Genomic DNA, 18,586 nt, shown 5'->3' with positions numbered 1-18,586 from the left:
GCCCCAACCTCCCTACCCTCTATCCGTTCTTCTCTAGTACCCTCCCTGCAGCCTCCTGCTGAGTACCCTCCCTCATGCTCCCCCCAACCAAATGAATCAGAAGCCAGGGAGCGAGGGAGCCTGTTGGTAGAGTCCATGCAGACCAGTTCCAGGCACAGAGCAGGGTGGAGAGTGTGTGAGGACAGACAAACCGAAGATCTCTGGCACAAACAAGGCGTCAGAGAGGCTCAGGGTAAGGCCCACTGCCAGGGACAGCCCCACTGGGGAAAATGAGAGCCAAGGCTCAAAGGATTTGTGAAAGTTAAGACAGGAAAGGATAAGATTGGGGCCTGGCCCCTAGACTGTTTGTGCTGGGTATTTTTATAGATAGATGTGGGGAGACAAGTCTCGGGGGATAAAGTGAGAAAAGGTGTCAAGACGGTGATGATGACAGTGGCTGACACCACTGAGCCAGTAGCCGCACTAGCACTTCGCCTGTGGTCTTCACGAGAACCTGGTGAGTAAGACCTCTATTCTTTCCACTTAGGAATTAGAAAACTGAGGCGCAGAGCACTTAAGTCATTTGCCCAAAGTTGCACAGCTAGTAAGTGATGGATCTGAATTCAGATCCAGGAGTGTGGCTTCAGAGGGCACACCTGTGGCCACTGCATGACGCTGTCTCCTTCCACCATATGGACGCACTTTACACTCGACTTCTGAGTCTTCATAAGTGGTGGAGCCAGTATTCAAACCCAAGTCTGACTCCAAAGCTCATGCTCTTATCTACTACAGAGGTGAATGATCAGGCTACTCATTTACATTGGGGAAAATAACAGACCAAGGACTCACTGTGAGTACCTTGAATATCAGCCAATGGACTTTATTCACCAGGTTAAAAATGAGTTCAAAAGAACAACTACCAACACCTCTGAGATAGGATGGCCATTCAACTCAGTTTATAGCTGGTGTCCTGGTGTAATTATTAATAGCTCTCCCTTTCGCTCTCGGGTATCCTGGTTTGTGCAATAAATCTTTATGCTTGACCTAAGCTTGGTGACTCTCCTCAAGGGCAGGCTGGTCTTTCCGTTCTTTCAGCACTAGCACAATGCCTGATTCATAGTAGGTAAATAACTGCAAAGTGAATGGATGAAGAAAAGAAGGAGATAGACTTTAGATGAGCCCATTTAAAGTTACTGGTGTGAATGTGGCTTTTCAGCCTGTTGGAAACAGTGGATGGGGAGGGAGGGGTGGAAACTCTGTTTGGAATGTCTTAGCACAAGGCTGCATGACTGTCCCATCCTGGGGCTGTGCTCATCAATATCTTGACAATAAAAGCATGGCCAAGGAGGGGGCATATCCTTAAGTAGGATTCCTATTTAACGTACTCCATATTCCGCATTCAGAAGTGCCTCCCATGACCCTGCAAAGCGTTAGAAAGCATTTGTCATGTAGTCCCCTCAGCCCAGTATTGGTTAGTTTTGCAGACACCTTTGGAGAGAATGTCCATACTTCATTCTTCCCATGACAGAAGAGACAGGAATAAAATCTTCCACCTCTAGAATTATGCATTACAATCCACAGCTCAGAGATTAGAGAGACTAAAAGTAGAACAACAAGGTCCTCCAAAGCAAATTTTGTGCGTAAAGCACGGTATAAAAAAAATAGTTTCTGGAAATTTTGTCTCATTCTTAAGTACCACATCTTGGGAGAAGAAATGCTAATTATATTAACCCTTTATTCCTTTTCCCTCTTCAATCCACTTGTCATTTGAAAACTCCAGGTCTTCATATATGAAAAAATGAATGGATAAACCTCAGAGAAATAGAAAACTTATTTTTAATATTAATGATTATTGTCTTTGGGTTTGGTGGTAAGAAATGTTTTAAATTATGAGGTTTTAGTTTGCAGCAGCAGTGTTAAAGACACAGTCACAGGTCCGTGACTAAATGTACATGTCCCCCCTCTTCATTTGTTTGGTAGCAAAGTCATGGATCGTAACAGTGCTGTTTGTGGATTCTTTTGTAGGTGGCAGATGCTGTGCCTTCTCCCCAGATGGGAAAGCCTTAGCAGTTGGCTTGAATGATGGGAGTTTCCTGGTTGTAAATGCTGACACTGTCGAAGACATGGTCTCCTTCCATCACAGAAAAGAAATGATCTCTGATATTAAATTTTCAAAAGGTGACAGCAAAAACTTGTAAAAATGTGTTGGGACAAAAAGTTGCAAGAGTGGATTCTTTTTAACTATTTCCTTAGCCTCTTAAGTTCCTGGAAGTAAATTCCCACATGAAATGCTTTGCTGTTAACCACTCATTTTTCTTCATAGATACAGGAAAATACCTTGCCGTGGCGTCCCATGATAACTTTGTGGATATTTACAACGTCCTGACAAGCAAAAGGGTTGGCATCTGTAAAGGTGCTTCTAGTTATATTACACACATTGACTGGGACTCTAGAGGTAAAGTATGCTGTGGCTTTTAAAATATAATTTCAGTTTTTAAAAGTCATGTCCATTCATATACTGTTTCTAAGAGCAAACGGCAGTTTAAAGAGAAACTTACAACATAAATGACTGTGATTTTACAACCCAGAAGTAGCTGCTGTTAACACATTATTGACCGGGGGATTTTTGCAGAAGTTACTTCCTGTGGCCGGCAGTTTGTCCTGTAGGTGAATATTGAAACATCTCTGGTCAATGATGTTCGGGTAACAAAAGACGTATTACTATATCTCTGGTCACTAAGTTGTTAAAATTTTGAGTATTTTTCCATCTTTTTATTATTATTACTACTATCACCACCACTACTATAATTATTAACTCAGCCATTGAGTTTTAAGACTGTTGAAGATATATGATGCCTTCTGTTACCATAGCAAGCCACCTTCACCTCTGGGTCTGGCATACAATGTCCTTGCCTTGCATCTCCTTCTTAATGCTTTCCCTTTTCCTACCAATTTTCTATCTACCAGAGAACTGCCCAAGAAGTTTCAAGTCATTTTCATCCTCCAATGGAGGTAGGAAGCTATATTCAGCTCACCTAGAGTTTCTCTGATTTCTCTCAAAACTCCCAACCTATCCTCTCCCTCCTCCAGGTCATGCCCACAGATGCCATGGAGATTTATCTGTTTACTTATGTAGCAGATCTAGCTCTTGTCATGTGCAAAGTCTGAAGCCAGGAAATGTGGAAGGTCCAGAAGGGAGTGAGATGTGATTCCTACTCTCTGCAGTGTTTATCACTGAATGCGGGAACAGGCTGGTACCTGAACCACACCAGAGCACAGACCAGAGGGTCACAAGGGAAGTGGTGAGCAGGGGCTCAGAGTGGCCAAGCCAGCAGTAAGCACCTGGGGCGTTCTAGGGTGGATCATTTTGAAAACCCACTCCAGGGACTTGACTGATGTTAAGAGTCCAGGGCAGGCATTTTATAATGGGCAGGTTCCCAGCTTTCAGCGAAGTTTAGTCCATGTAGTAGAAAGCAGCATCTCTGAGAAAAGAGCTCCCAGGGGAATCCATGGAGCCTTCATAGAAGGAGTGACCTTTGAGATGGATCTTGAAAGATGAGTAGAAGCTCAACAGATGGCGATGTCTGAGATCGGCGTTCCAGCTGGGAAGGAACAGGTTGTGCTACCATGTGGCGGCGGGAAGAACAGGGGGATTAAGAAACAGTAATGCTGAGTGGCTGAGGGCATGAAAGGCAGGGGATGCTGCGAGGCCAAGACAGCAAGGAAAGAAACTATTAGGTCATGCTAGGAAGTTTAACCCTGAACTTTATCCTGTAAGCATTAGGTAACTCTGACAGATTAGAGTGGGGCTTTCCCTACCATCTTGGGAAGGGGGAGCGAGCCTGGAGATGGAAAGCAAGTGAAATAAACCAAGACAAAGAGATGACGAGGGTCTCAACCAAAAACAGGTATTTTAGAGATGCCAGTGTATTTCATGCATTTGTTGAAGTAGTGGCTGTAGACTGACCCTTCTGCCGAGCAGGAATTTCCTTGTAGCTATACGTACTGCGCTGGAATTTGGACTTAATCATTTACAACCCACAGGCGTTTTACACAGAGCAAGGAAGGCATGCGTGCCATTTCATTGTGAGAGGTCCAAGTCCCAACAAGGGCAAAGGGGATCAGATAAGTCCTGCTCACTTTCACTTCAGGGCCAGGCAGACACAGTGCCGGGGGCTTGGGCTGGTGTGTGGAAATAGGCAGGACGCGGGCCTGGGAGGAGTCTAGGAGCAGTGAGGCCCAGGAGGTGAGGGGTGAGTGTCAGCAGCCGCTTCTCAGCCCCTTCTTTGATAGTCTCTGCTTTATTGTTTGCTTTAAAAAAAAATTAAAACAAGGATTTCATCCTGTTGGATTTCTGGCTAACATCTCTGGCTATGCCCTGTTGTGAGAAAGATTTAGAACACTGAGGGCCATCTTTATGCATATGAAGAGCAGAGTGTGATGAGTTATATTTAGAACCCAACACACACACACACCCCACCTGACACAGTATGTGAATCCCACCACTACAATGACCATTAGAGAGTTAAAGCCAATTATTATTTACATTTATGGAGTGAAGAACTGAGAGGAAATGGGACATAGGAAGAATATGTTTTGATTGAGGAGATTAAAATTATTTTTATTTGTGATAAAATACACATAACATAAAATTTGCTGTCTTAACCATTTTGAGTGTACAGTTAGTTCAGTGGTGTTAAATACATTCACATTATTGTGCAGATACCACCACCAGCCATCTCACCTCTCATCCATCTTTTCATCTTATAAAATTGAAACCCTGTACCCATTAAATAGTAATTCCCCTTACTCCCTCCCCCAGCCCCTGGCAAGCACCATTCCACTTCATGTCTCTATTAATTTGACTATTCTAGGTACTCCATATAAGTGGAGTCATACAGTATATGTCTTTTTATAACTGGCTTATTTCACTTAGCATAATGTCCTGAAGATTCCTCCATGTTGTAACGTGTGTCAGAATTACTTTCCGCTTTAAGTTGAATAACATTCCATTGATGCTGGGAATGATTGAGGGCAGGAGGAGAAGGGGACGACAGAAGATGAGAGATTGGATGGCATCACCAATTCATGGACTCGTGGACATGAATTTGAGCAAGCTCCGGGAGTTGGTGATGGACAAGGAAGCCTGGAGTGCTCTGGTGCATGGGGTCACAAAGAGTCAGACACAACTGAACGACTGAACTGACTGACTATTCCATTATGTGTACATACCACATTTTGTTTATCCATTCATTGATCAGTGGATATTTGAGTTGCTTACAGTTTTTGGTTATTGTGAATAATATGGCTACAATCGGGGGATACAGTTCTTTTGAATATATACCCAGAAGCGGAATTTCTGGATAAAATTCCATTTTTAATTTTTTGGGAAACCTCCATACTATCTTCCACAGCAGCTATACCATTTTACATTCCCGTCAACAGTGCACAAGAGTTTCAACTGCTCCTCATCCTCACCAATGGTTGTTATTTTCTGGGTTTTGTTTGTTTTTGACAGTAGCTATCTTAAATGGCTATGATACGGAACATTGCAGCTGTATTGACACTTGGGGAAGGTTTTTATTTTTTTATTCTTCAAATGTGTTGTAGGCCCTGTGTCAGATGTAGGGATACAAAGAGGAATAAACCCTAGGTGGAAGGAACAAGACCTTGCCCGGGAACCACGAGCTGCCACCACAGAGAGGCCAGGTGGAGGTCTGCATGAAGGCCCTAGATGTAGAGCCGTCACTTCACAGGGAGAGAGGCAAACCTCACTATTTCTATAATTTTGCCCAAAGCTAGATAGAGTCTGCGATCCAACCAACACTCAGGGTGATCGAAAAAAACAGTGAGAGAAAGGAGGCCAAGGCCTTTAAAAAGCCACTTTGCCTCTCATCCTAAGTGGCCCCTTCAGTCAGTTAAGAGGATCAGACCAAATGGTTTCTGTGGCCTGAGAGGAGAATAGAATATTTTTGATTTTTAGGGAGGAGTTATACCATCTGGAGAACAAGAGCAAGTGTGCCCATGAAGCTTCCCTGGTTTAACTCCAGTTTTGTTGCCATGAGACATGTGTCATATCAATATTCTTCTGCTCCTGATACCCCAGTGCCTTCAACCTGTGCCAGGCTGCCTCAGATCAGCCTGGCTCTTCATGCAGGGCCTGGAGGGCCTGCAGAGGGTAGAGAGCAGAATTTAGGAGCAGGGGTCTGTTTTGTTCCTTTGATTTTGTCAAAAATAGTGAACGAATTTGCTGGAGCCAGCTGGCTCGTCAGGGGCGGAACAGCTCAGCCGGCAGCCTCCGCAGCCTTCCGTGTCCATGGCAACCACAGGTCCCAGGAAAACCAAAAAGCACATCGGGGTTTTGCAGGAACATCAGCTACCTCTGCACAGAATGCCTAAGAAAGAAAACATATATATGGAGAGAGAGAAAACATGGAAGAGTATTTTCTAGAGGATGTTAGTTCATTTCCAGAAACACCAGGACTGTGAGATCGTTTACAGTTTAAGCTGTAATAGGACATCTGATTCCCATTTTCATTGCAAATGGCCTAATATGTTTGGTATATTAGGCACCAATTTTGGAATTGTTCTTTTTTTAATATAAATTTATTTATTTTAATTGGAGGCTAATTACTTTGAGAAGGCAGTGGCACCCCACTCCAGTACTCTTGCCTGGAAAATCCCATGGATGGAGGAGCCTGGTAGGCTGCAGTCCATGGGGTCGCTAGGAGTCAGACACGACTGAGCAACTTCACTTTCACTTTTCACTTTCCTGCATTGAAGGAAATGGCAACCCACTCCAGTGTTCTTGCCTGGAGAATCCCAGGGACGGGGGAGCCTGGTGGGCTTCCGTCTGTGGGGTCGCACAGAGTCGGACACGACTGAAGCGACTTAACAGCAGCAGCAGCAGTGGTTTTTGCCATACATTGACATGAATCCACCATGGGTGTACATGTGTTCCCCATCCTGAACCCCTCTCCCACCTCCCTCCCCATTCCATCCCTCTGGGTCGTCCCAGTGCACCAGCCCCAAGCACCCTGTATCATGCATCGAACCTGGATTGGCGATTCGTTTCACATGTGATAATTTACATGTTTCAATGCCATTCTCCCAAACCATCCCACCCTCGCCCTCTCCCACAGAGTCCAAAACACTGTTCTATATATCTGTGTCTCTTTTGCTCTCTCGCATACAGGGTTATAGTTACCATCTTTCTAAATTCTATATATATGTGTTAGTATACTGTATTGGTGTTTTTCTTTCTGGCTTACTTCACTCTGTATAATAGGCTCCAGTTTCACCCACCTCATTAGAACTGATTCAAATGTATTGTTTTTAATGGCTGAGTAATATTCCATTGTGTATATGTACCACAGCTCTCTTATCCATTTGTCTGCTGATGGACATCTAGGTTGCTTCCATGTCCTGGCTATTATAAACAGTGCTGCGATGAACACTGGGGTACACATGTCTCTTTCCCTTCTGGTTTCCTCAGTGTGTATGCCCAGCAGTGGGATTGCTGGGTCATATGGCAGTTCTATTTCCAGTTTTTTAAGGAATCTCCACACTGTTCTCCATAGTGGCTGTACTAGTTTGCATTCCCAAAACAGTATAAGAGGGTTCCCTTTTCTCCACACCCTCTCCAGCATTTATTGCTTGTAGACTTTTGGATAGCAGCCATTCTGACTAGGGTGAAATGGTACCTTATTGTGGTTTTGATTTGAATTTCTCTGAAAAAGAGTGATGTTGAGCATCTTTTCATGTGTTTGTTAGCCATCTGTATGTCTTCTTTGGAGAATGAGCCTGAGCAGTGGAATTGTTCTAAGTTGTAGGTTATATAGATGCTGGGGTGGCATGTATGAATTGCTCTGTGGGTTATAAAGCTCTAGGCCCCAGCAGTATGTGATATACTGTACCTGCATCATGATGAGGACAGCTGTCTTTTTCAATTCTCTTATTCTGTGTGTGTAGACATTTCTAGTGAATAAAAAAAAAAGGTGAGGATTCTAAAAGAATAGGGTTACTGTTATTCAGGGGCAAATTATACCTGGATTATACAGAATTTTTGCCCTTTGCTTCTGCTCCCGTCCTCAGAATGTTTCCATGGTTATATATTACAGAGTAGAAGGCAGTGGAAAAAAAGAGTGGTGACCTAAATAGTTCCTCTATGCTTAAAAAAAAAAAAAAAAAAAAAAAATTCAGTTTAATAACAGCAGTAACAAAAATTTGAGGAGAAAAACACATCCATAATGCTACCTTCCTAACACAATAATTGATTTTTTTTTAATTTCTTCATATCCTTGGTTTCAGAAACCCACTCAAGCTGGCTTAAATTAAAAAATAAGAATAAGGAATGACTTTATTGGAAAAATAGGGATATTTCATAGAATCTAAGAGCAGGAAGCAACATCTCCTGAGAAACTGGCTTTAGGAATGAATCAGAAAATGTCTGGAACCTAACCAGGGAGTGCCCCTCTCCCCTCCTCTCCTGCTCTGAGGGGCCCATCTCCACTGCTCCCCTGGGTCTCGTGCCTGCGTGTGGCGCCCCTCTTTGCACAGGCAGGCTTTCCCTCATTTGTTTGCACAGGGCCCACTCTCTGTCGCCCCCAAATGTCACCCCTAGTCCCAAAGGCCACATCCATCTCCTCCCAGCAAGGCATCCACTGATTCAGCCTAAGGTTCCAGTTTCCCAGGAGAGAGAATTTGATTGCCCAGTGTGGTCACTCCTGGGTCAATGTCCACCTCCAGAGTGCAGATGTGACCACAGGGGCCCAGTCCAGGGTGCAGGGCAGTTCTCAGGGAAGGGGTGTGGGCTTGGGAGGTAGCCACAGGTGTATGGTGCTTGCCAAAGTGGCTTTTAAAAACATTCCTGCAGTCAGAAAGTACTTCACTGAGCTGTTTTAATAGGTTTTGGTCTGTTTTAGAAAGTATGATCTTTGAAACAATAGTGTAAAGTGAATTGTCAGGAAATTATGTATATTCTAAGAATGTTTCCATTGAGTCTTTTACTCCTGTTCCCACATCCTTTGTTATCTGCAGTCACTCTTAAGAATTCTAAAAGTCACTTTGCAGATATATCTAGTTCATTGGGAAAATATTGATTACTCATTTTCTTATAATGCTAAATAGCCAAAGCTGATTTAACTCTCATTTTCTTTTCTCACTTTGTGTATGTTTGGCTAGTAAGTCAGGAAAATGGGCCCATTTCAGAGAAAATGCTTTCAAATTTACTTGCTCCTCACAGCAAAGGCAAATCCCCCACGTCACCATGTTATAACCCAGCAAACTGGAAATGATTCAGGTTTCAGTTATGAAATGAGAGAACCTTGTTTTTAATTAGTCACTTAGAAACAGACCTGCAACTCCTGAAGGATAGCCAAGCTAGATTTCAGATCTAAGTGCTACCCACTTAAACATTAAAGAACATGGTATAAATCACAGAGTTCTTAGTTTGGTATTCATTTTTCCAGGAAGAACATTTCAAGACTACTAGATATAAAATATGGAGAAGGCAATGGCACCCCACTTCAGTACTGTTGCCTGGAGAATCCCATGGATGGAGGAGCCTGGAAGGCTGCAGTCCATGGGGTCGCTAAGAGTCGGACACGACTGAGCGGCTTCACTTTCACTTTTCACTTTCATGCATTGGAGAAGGAAATGGCAACCCACTCCAGTGTTCTTGCCTGGAGAATCCCAGGGACAGCGGAGCCTGGTGGGCTGCCGTCTATGGGGTTGCACAGAGTTGAACACGACTGAAGTGACTTAGCAGCAGATATAAAAGAGTTATGTAAGAAAGAGGGGGGAGGACATGGTAGTGTGTGTACACACACAACACACACACACACACACACACACACACACACACACACTAAATTACTTGCAGATAAAATGTTAGGATATCTGACATTTGCTTCGAAGTAATCTGGGGTGAGAGAATGAGTGGAGATTCCTGAAACAAGGCCAGCCATGTGGTAATTTACCATTGAGGCTGGACATTGGCTTTCTAGGGGTTTTTTTATACCATTACTTCCATATGTGTTTGAGATTTTCCATTGTTTAAAAAAATGCTGAAAAAAATACTCAAAAATATATCTTTTGGGTCATTTAAATTTTCAAGCTATAAAGAATCATTGATGTGGTAGGAAGAGAATTAAGAAATCTAATCGTTTTCAACATTAATCGAAATGAATCCAAGATTAAAATCCAAGATTTTACATCAGACCGAAAGACTATTTTTGCTCAACATTTTGTTTTGGGAAAAGTCTTGGATTTCTTCACAAGTTTTCAAGTAAAAAGGGAAGGGGAGAATGGAATGAGCATTTACAGTTTGTTTTATATGTCCTTGTCTTCCTGTTTCTAAATGTTAAATGGCAAATCTGGAATTTGTATCTTAGTAAACACGAACTCTTACAGGGTGTTTGCTTCTGGTGTCATAATTCTTGCCAATGCAGTTTGCTTTTACTAGATTTCTGGGCTAGAAAGCAACAGGGGAAAAGAGCGTAAGTTAGATTTTGTCTGGCTTTGGAAAGATAGCCAGTGCAGCCGAGTAAAGTAGCAACTCGATTCTTCTCTTTTTGGAGGATGTTCAAGGTAAGGTTTTATAAGGTTCATGTGTTTAAAAATCATAGCTTTGGAGTTTCTACCCTGCCATGTGATTGTCTTTACATACATCCTGGATCACTCAGCATATATTTACTCAAATTATGAGACTTTGATTAAAATCAATGAAAATAGAAAATATCAAATGGTTGCAATCATGTTCATTTTATCACGAAAAGATAAATGCAGAGGTTAATTGTCTCCTGCTTTATTCTATCATAACAGGAAAATTACTGCAAGTCAATTCAGGTGCCAAAGAACAACTCTTCTTTGAAGCTCCAAGAGGCAAACGGCATATAATAAGACCTTCCGAGGTAACAATCACACACAAAGCTTTTAAAAAATAGTTCATGATTTACTATGTGCATTTAAGTAAAACCTATCATTACTATTCACTAAAATGAGTTATAGTTGTGTGTCTTTCAGGCTTGCCCATTTCTTAAATCTGACTGCTTACCCTGGTTTCCTACTTTCTGAGAAGGTATGGATTTACTGTGCCACTGACATAGCAATCTCTAATTGGTGTCCTACTTAATTTTTCTCTGCCAGAAGACAATGACTGAGCTAACAATTTGAATGCTACATATTACTTTTCCTGTTCCACATGTTCTGTCATTTTATGCAAAGCTTTTTAGGAACTTAAAATTCTGAAACATGCTTTCTCAGTGGTTACTGTTTGCAATAGTAAACAATATCTTTTGCAACAATAAGAGAAATTATTTTTCAAAACAAAACCATCCCCAACGTGACCATCCTAATGTAGCAAGCTGTTACCTTTTCCCATATTTTCCTCATGCTTCTATCCACATACATCATTTTTTAATCGCTGAAATCAAATCCTAGACAAAATTTTGAATCCATGAACTCGCACACTCCTGAAATCTCTTCCTAAAGGCTTGGCTGCTTTGGTCTTTCAGTCTGTACAGTGCTTCCGCCTGGTAAACCCTGTTGGCCAAAAAAGTCATTGCCTGATGGAGCACTAAGGACATCCTTTTAGTCCCTGGAGACATTCTAACTCATTTATTCACTATGTAACCTTTGATGAAAGAAAAGGAAATATTGCTTCTTTAGAGGAAAAAGAGTCAAGGGTATGCCACCAAGGGACAGGCATCTTCCACTCTCTAGCTTCAGTTAGCTAGCAGTATAAACTATCCCAGTATTCTAATGTAGTTCTGGACTTCTGTTCATTCATAATATTTTAATTGTTTCTAAAAGAAATATATGTGCAGTACCTGAGACACCCAAGTGGTTACAGACGATGGCACTGTATTAATGGAAATTGTTAATGGATTGATTAATCTCACTCCCAAACTCCAGTTTATTTACCTTTGATCAATCTTTATTTTAACTTTTTTTATGGGGAAACTTTAATAGCCTTGAGTAAGGGATATTTTGAAGTATGCCATTCCTTCACTGAATATCTGTGCACTGTTCCAGGCACTTTGTATACCTGTATTCCAACCCTCAGAGACTGGTTTACCTACTATGAATCAGGCTGGTGTGTGATAGTTGTCAATCTCATTTTACAGACAGGGAAATTAAGGTTCTAAGAAAGTCAAAGGACCACGGAGCTTTGGTCCCAGCCTAGGGGGGTCTGAGTGTCATCCACAGCCTAGACCACGCAGCGTCATTTTGCATCACTTTACCTGTATTTTCCCTTCCAGTGCTAGAGTCCCCCACATAAGTTTACTAAAATAAGATTCAGTAGAACCACGTGGTGGAGGAAGGATGAGGTCAACTTGGGACAGATGAGCAATTATAGACTAAAACATACCTCCAGAGGTAGCTCATCCTTTTACTTAGCAGTATTGTCAGGCCCCTCAATTAAGTATGAAGGATTTTGAAATTTTCCTTTGCGAAAAAGAAAGAAATAGTCATGGTGAAACTAACACAAAGCTTACCCAGCAAAGTTTTAACTATGACAGCTATTAAAATGTCCATTTATATACACCAATGCAGCATGGTGCAGTTAAGGCAGCTCTATCCCAGGAGCCCAGGAGCCCAACTCCTTAGAGTGCAACTTACCCTCTGCTTGCTAAGCTGGCCGAGATTTAAATGACTCACTTCTCATTGGGCTCCAGTTACCTCCTCTGCAAAGCAGTGATGATAATGACATACCTGCCTGGGGCAAGGTGCTATGGGAGACACCCTTGTGTCTGTCTAAATTCCAGGGTGTTTAACAAGTTTATTTACCCGTTTTGGGTTTTGTTGGTTACAGGGATCATTCTTTTTTAAATTTATTTTATTGAAGTATAATTGATTCACAGTGTTGTGTTAGTTTCTGCTATACAGCAAAGTGACTCATATTATGTAACTCAACGTTACACATATATATACACATTCTTTAATGCTCCATTTTAAATGCAGTTTCTATAGCTTCTGACAAGTTAGACATATGCCTCCCCCAGATAGCATGGTGTTCAGATCTGGCCAAGGGTGTTCTGTTGGGGTGACTATAGAGTGAGCAAGACCAGCTCACCCCCATTCCTCCCTGTATAATGAGTCCAGGAAAGGTGCCACCCAAGGAGGGTGTCAGAAATGAAATCTCATATCTCTAAGGAAGTCAGTGACCAGAAGCCCATTTCTGAAACCTGAGTGGGGGGTTCCCTGCTTCTCTTCCTGTGAAGGTCAGTTGGGGATGTCATAAGAAGTTGGGGAGACTCCACTTGCAGCTCAGAAGACTGAGGTAGTTATGGGGGAACCACATCACGTCACCTCGGTCTGCAGCCTTCCTTGAGCACCCAAACTCACTGGGTGAACCGCGCTTTTTGGTTCCAATCTTGCATGTGTCCAGAAGAAACACAGAATATTAAATGAGAAATTTGAGTGACTAAAATATGTATAGCACCTCCTCACATTGTGACTCAAATCCTAGCTACATCTTGTCATTTCCCTCGCAGGCAGTGGTGCCAAGCAGAAAACTACAGAAATGGAAGGTGAGGTACATTAACAATGTGCGAAGCAGCTTCCAGATCCACAGGGAGCAATCTGGTCTTTCATTTTAGCTACAGCTCTCTAATGAGTTTTTATAGCTTTTTAAACAGTGCTTCAAAGTGCTTGTGCATAGAAACTGTACTGATAAGGTACACTAGGAGGTCTTGAATGAAAGTAAATAAAATCATATTCCCCTGGGAAAGTCTAATCCACAGTGGTGGTGGTACTGTTATTGTTTTCTTTTTTAAAAAAGGAAAGAAAAGCCTTGATTTTGTCAGAATTAAAATATTTGAATTGTGAATCTTCCTGTCCACGAATTTCGGATAAAACAGTTTTAAAGGATAAAATGCATATTCACGCAATAGAGTATGAACATCTCTTCCAGTTTTTAAGATGGTCTCTCTAGAGCATAAAGAATACTAAGCTAGCTGCAGAATCTTATTGCTCTTTCCTTCAAGGAAGCAGTCCTTTAAAAAGTTCTGTCCTGTGCCTTTTTAAAATACTTTGCTAAATGATCAGCCCCATTGATCAATCTAGCTCAGTGATTCTCAGTTGAGGTCAATTTGCCCTCTCTCCCAGGGATATTTGACAATGTCTGGGGACAGCCTGGGGAGGTGGTGCTACTGGCATCCAGTGGGTCAAGGACAGGGATGCTGCTGAATGGGCAGGACAGCCCCTGAACGCACATAATTATCTAGCTTGGAATGTCAATAGAGCTGATGCTGAGAAACCCTGATGGCATTTTGATGTTTGTTCAGTGGCTAAGTCATGTCTGACTCTTTGTGACCCCATGGACTCCAGCACACCAGGCTTCCCTGTCCTTCACTATCTCCCAGAGTTTGCTCAAACTCATGTCCATTGAGTCAGCAATGCCATCCAACCATCTCATCCTCTGTCACCCTCTTCTCCTTTTGCCGTCAGTCTTTGCCAGCATCAGGGTCTTTTCTAATGAGTCAGTTCTTCGCATCAGGTGGTCAATGTATTGGAGCTTCAGCATCAGTCCTTCACATGAATATTCAGGACTGATTTCCTTTAGGATTGACTGGTTTGATATCCTTACTGTCCAAGGGACTCTCAAGAATCTTCTCCAGCACCACAGTTCAAAATCACCAATTCTTCAGCACTCAGCCTTTGTTATGGTCCAACTCTCACCTCCATATGTGACTACTGGAAAAACTATATCTTTGACTATATCGACCTTGTCAGCAAAGTGATGTCTTTGCTTTTTAATGCTCTGTCTAGGTTTGTCATAGCTTTCCTTTCAAGGTGCAAGGGTCTTTTAATTTCATGGCTCTTTTAATTTCATGACTTTTAATTTCACAATTCCGTGTCTTTTAATTTCGTGACTCTTTGCGACCCCATGGGCTATAGCCTGCCAGGCTCCTTTGTCCATGGAATTCTCTAGGCAAGAATACTGCAGTGGGTAGCCATTCCTTTCTGCAGGGGATCTTCCCAGCCCAGGGATCAACCCTGGGTCTCCCACATTGCAGGCAGATTCTTTTCTGTCTGAGCCACCAGGGAAGCCCCAGCTTATGGCATACACAGTGATAAATATCTAGGTGAGAATTAAAAACCTTTGTTATTGTCAGGTGTCCACAATTCAGACGTGTTCATTTTATCTAGGGGAGCGTATATGGAGGTTTGACTGCAGTGTTGATTTATCGAGACAATATATATGCCACTTTAAAAATGCAGCTGAGGATTTTAGGCACTGCAGCATACAAAATACCAGGTGTTAGCAAAGTCATCATTTAGAACTATTCCACCTCAGTTTGTTTCTTTTAAATCAAACAAAAAGATCTCTGGGTTGTACGAAATATATTAATTTTCCTTCTTTTCAAGATTGAGAAGATAGAGTGGGACACGTGGACCTGTGTGCTGGGGCCCACCTGTGAGGGCATCTGGCCAGTGCACAGCGATGTGACTGATGTAAATGCTGCCAGCCTCACCAAAGACTGTTCCCTCTTAGCCACAGGAGATGATTTTGGTTTCATTAAGCTTTTCTCGTATCCTGTCAAGGTAATATTGCATGTTTACTATATGCATTTGCTTAGTTTCAAATAATAACCCCAAAACTATCTATTGTATTTAAGTGGATTTTTAAATATCAAAGGAATAAGTAATCAACATTGTTATCTACAGTTGTTTACATTTGCAGTTGTACAGTTATCTACATCATGGTTGTTTATGCCCATAGAAACCTTGGTGACCTTATGTATACTAGTTTGAGTCAGAGTCTCGTGGTGTAGAATTCTTCCCTGAAAGTCTGTCAGTGGACATGAAGTCCAACATCTCACGAACTGCAAAGTAAGAATTTTCTGTACAACTTGGACTGGCACTTTTACTAGCCTACTTCTGGAGATGAAGAATTCACTACTGTACAAGGTAGTGCAATTCATTTTTAAATCACTCCATTGGTAAAATGCTTTGCCCTAGGTAGAGCTGATTTTTGTTTTCCTTTAGCCAAAGTTCTACCTTCTGAATTGTTGTTGAATAAGTCCAGTCTTCTGACAGCCTTCTTTCGTGGGAAGATTGTATTTGACCCCCTGAAGTCTCATTTTCTCCAGTCTAAACATCCAGTTCCTTCAGTAACAAGGTGTCTAGCTGTCTCCTCCTCTGTTTTATCAATTCCATTAAATTCTGTGTTGTTTCTTCTTTTAGTTTTATTGAGATATAACGGACATGCAGCACTCTATAAGTTTAAGGCGGACTTAATGATTTGACTTACATACCTTATGAAATGATTATCACCATAAGTTTAGTGAACATCTGTCATCTAAACAGCGATGAAACAACAGAAAAAGCAATGTTTTTTCTTGTGATGAGAACTCTTGGGATTTATTCTATTAACAGCTTTCATTTTAATATACAGAAGAATTAGCATAAAACTGCATCCCTGATGTTTATTTATCTTCTAACTAGAAGTTTGTACCTTTTGACTGCCTTTATCTAGTCCCCCCACACCCCTCACTTTGATAACTACAAATTGGTCTCTTTTTCCAAGAGTTTATTTACTTGTTTGTTTTGAAGTATAGTTGACTTACAACGCTGTGTTAGTTCAGATATTATGTTATTATTGACTGTATTCCCACTCTGCTCATTCCATCCTCATGACTCATTTATTTTGTAACTCTTAATCTCCCTTACCCATTTCAATTCCATTTCAAAGTAACTCCTCTGGGACCAAATTCAGGTCCATCCAGGTTGCTGCAAATGGCATTATTTCATCCTCTGCAATGGCTGAGTAAAATGCCATTGTATATATGAGCCGCATCTTCTTTGTCCATCGTCTGTTGAGGACGCTTAAGTTGTTTCCATGTCTTTGCTACTGGAAATAGCGCTGCAATGAACACTGGGGTGCACGCTTCCTTTCAAGCCATATTTTTCTTCGGATATATGCCAAGGAGTGAGGTTGTTGAATCATACGGTAGCTCTATTTTTAGTTCCCTAAGGAACCTCCGTATTGTTCTCCATAGTGGCTGTACTAACCTAAAACTAACACAACATTGTTAATCAACTGAACTCCAATATAAAATAAAAATTAAAAAAAAAAAAAGTGCTTCAGATGCAGACTGATCAGCTCAGGGTTCATCTCAGTAGGACTCTTCTTGTTTTGATTTTATTTCTGTATTTAATCAAACAAAGATGGCATCAGCTCTTTTGGCTGCCAATACCAAACAGTTGAATCATAGATATTATTCCTCAAAATGGTAAGGTTATCCCCCCTCTTAGACTTACACAACTGATCTTCTAAAATATGAGTACACAGCTTTGTATTTGTACCAAATAAGATTTATTTTGTTTATTTTCCCACACAAACATATCTTGTTTATGTTTCAACCTATCAACATCTTTGAAATACCGTTCCAAAGTATTTACTTTCCCTTTCAGCATCACACTGTTCTCTGATTTCAGGAGTGTGAGTTACAAATCATAGAAGAAAAAAAAAGACTAGAACAACCAAATACCACCACCAAGAGCCCCCATTCAATTTGGCATTCTGTTACTTAATACACACATATTCAGTTCAGTTCAGTCACTCAGTCATGTCCGACTCTTTGCGACCCCATGGACTGCAGCACGCCAGGCCTCCCTGTCCATCACCAACTCCCAGAGTTCACTCAAACTCATGTCCATCGAGTCAGTGATGCCTAGTAACAGGCATTTAAATCTGTCTGACCATGGAGTTGGTGATGGACAGGGAGGCCTGGTGTGCTGCGATTCATGGGGTCGCAAAGAGTCGGACACGACTGAGCGACTGAACTGAACTGACCATGCCATCATGGAGCTCATATTTCTATCTCTAGTCTGATAAGATATCATTAAAACTTAGCAAATATCTTGCTGAAAGCCAGATTATGTCTCTGGTATTTTTAATCTCTCCTAAACAAACCAACCAATAAAAGATATGCAGTTAGTTCACTGTGAACCCCTGTTGTTGCCTAGTCATCATTACTTTTCCAAGTGCTTATCAACCTTCTGTGTAATAATTCACCCTAGAATCTTCCAGGGATTGCATCAACTCATGAGTCAGCATGTGCCAGAGCCTACGTGTTTTCCCTTTTGGATCTGGGAACTTTTTTTTGGATGCCACTTCTTCTGGCTTCCAAACTCTCAACCATTACTGACCTTATTTCTGTAATTACATTTGAAGGTGTCTGCGCTCAAGGACATGAGCTCTGTTTGGACCTCTCTGGTTTGGGGAGCATCCCCTTTAATAGAGGTGATCATTAAATCTGCTCCCTGTTCATATTAAGCCATCTGATGTAAGCAGTGTTCCTAACTTTTCTCTTTTTCTTCTAGCCCTAAATATATCTTTAAAATCCTTTCCAGATGTCTTAGCTTTTCATTTTTGCATTCTTGAAACTGTACTAAAGTTGTCTGTAGAATATTTTTGTGTTCATCCCTGGTTATTTGCTCCTGCTTCTGTTACTTGTACATTTAAAACCTGAATACATCAACTCCCTCTTCAGCCACTTTGGTTTCTTTAGATGCCTTCTTTCCTTCTTCATTTGTTAATGTCTCCTCAGATTATCATTTTGGGGAGCCTTTTCTAATATACACTTCTGATTAT

At 41.6% G+C, this 18,586-nt stretch overlaps 1 protein-coding gene across 3 annotated transcripts in view; it reads left to right on the top strand.

Annotated features, from left to right (window-relative positions):
* EML6 (echinoderm microtubule associated protein like 6) overlaps nt 1-18,586 on the top strand; it is a 278,316-nt gene that overhangs the window by 219,177 nt on the left and 40,553 nt on the right. For all 3 annotated transcript variants that reach the window (XM_010841676.1, XM_010841678.1, XM_010841677.1), the window contains 4 exons: nt 2,005-2,157; nt 2,303-2,434; nt 10,804-10,892; nt 15,355-15,531. In XM_010841676.1, the coding sequence (XP_010839978.1) occupies nt 2,005-2,157; nt 2,303-2,434; nt 10,804-10,892; nt 15,355-15,531 (551 nt within the window). The remainder of the gene's footprint in view (nt 1-2,004; nt 2,158-2,302; nt 2,435-10,803; nt 10,893-15,354; nt 15,532-18,586) is intronic.

Source organism: Bison bison, unplaced genomic scaffold (genome assembly GCF_000754665.1).
Source record: "Bison bison bison isolate TAMUID 2011002044 unplaced genomic scaffold, Bison_UMD1.0 scf7180017864166, whole genome shotgun sequence".
Lineage (NCBI taxonomy): Eukaryota > Metazoa > Chordata > Mammalia > Artiodactyla > Bovidae > Bison > Bison bison.
This window is presented reverse-complemented; position numbering and strand designations above follow the sequence as displayed.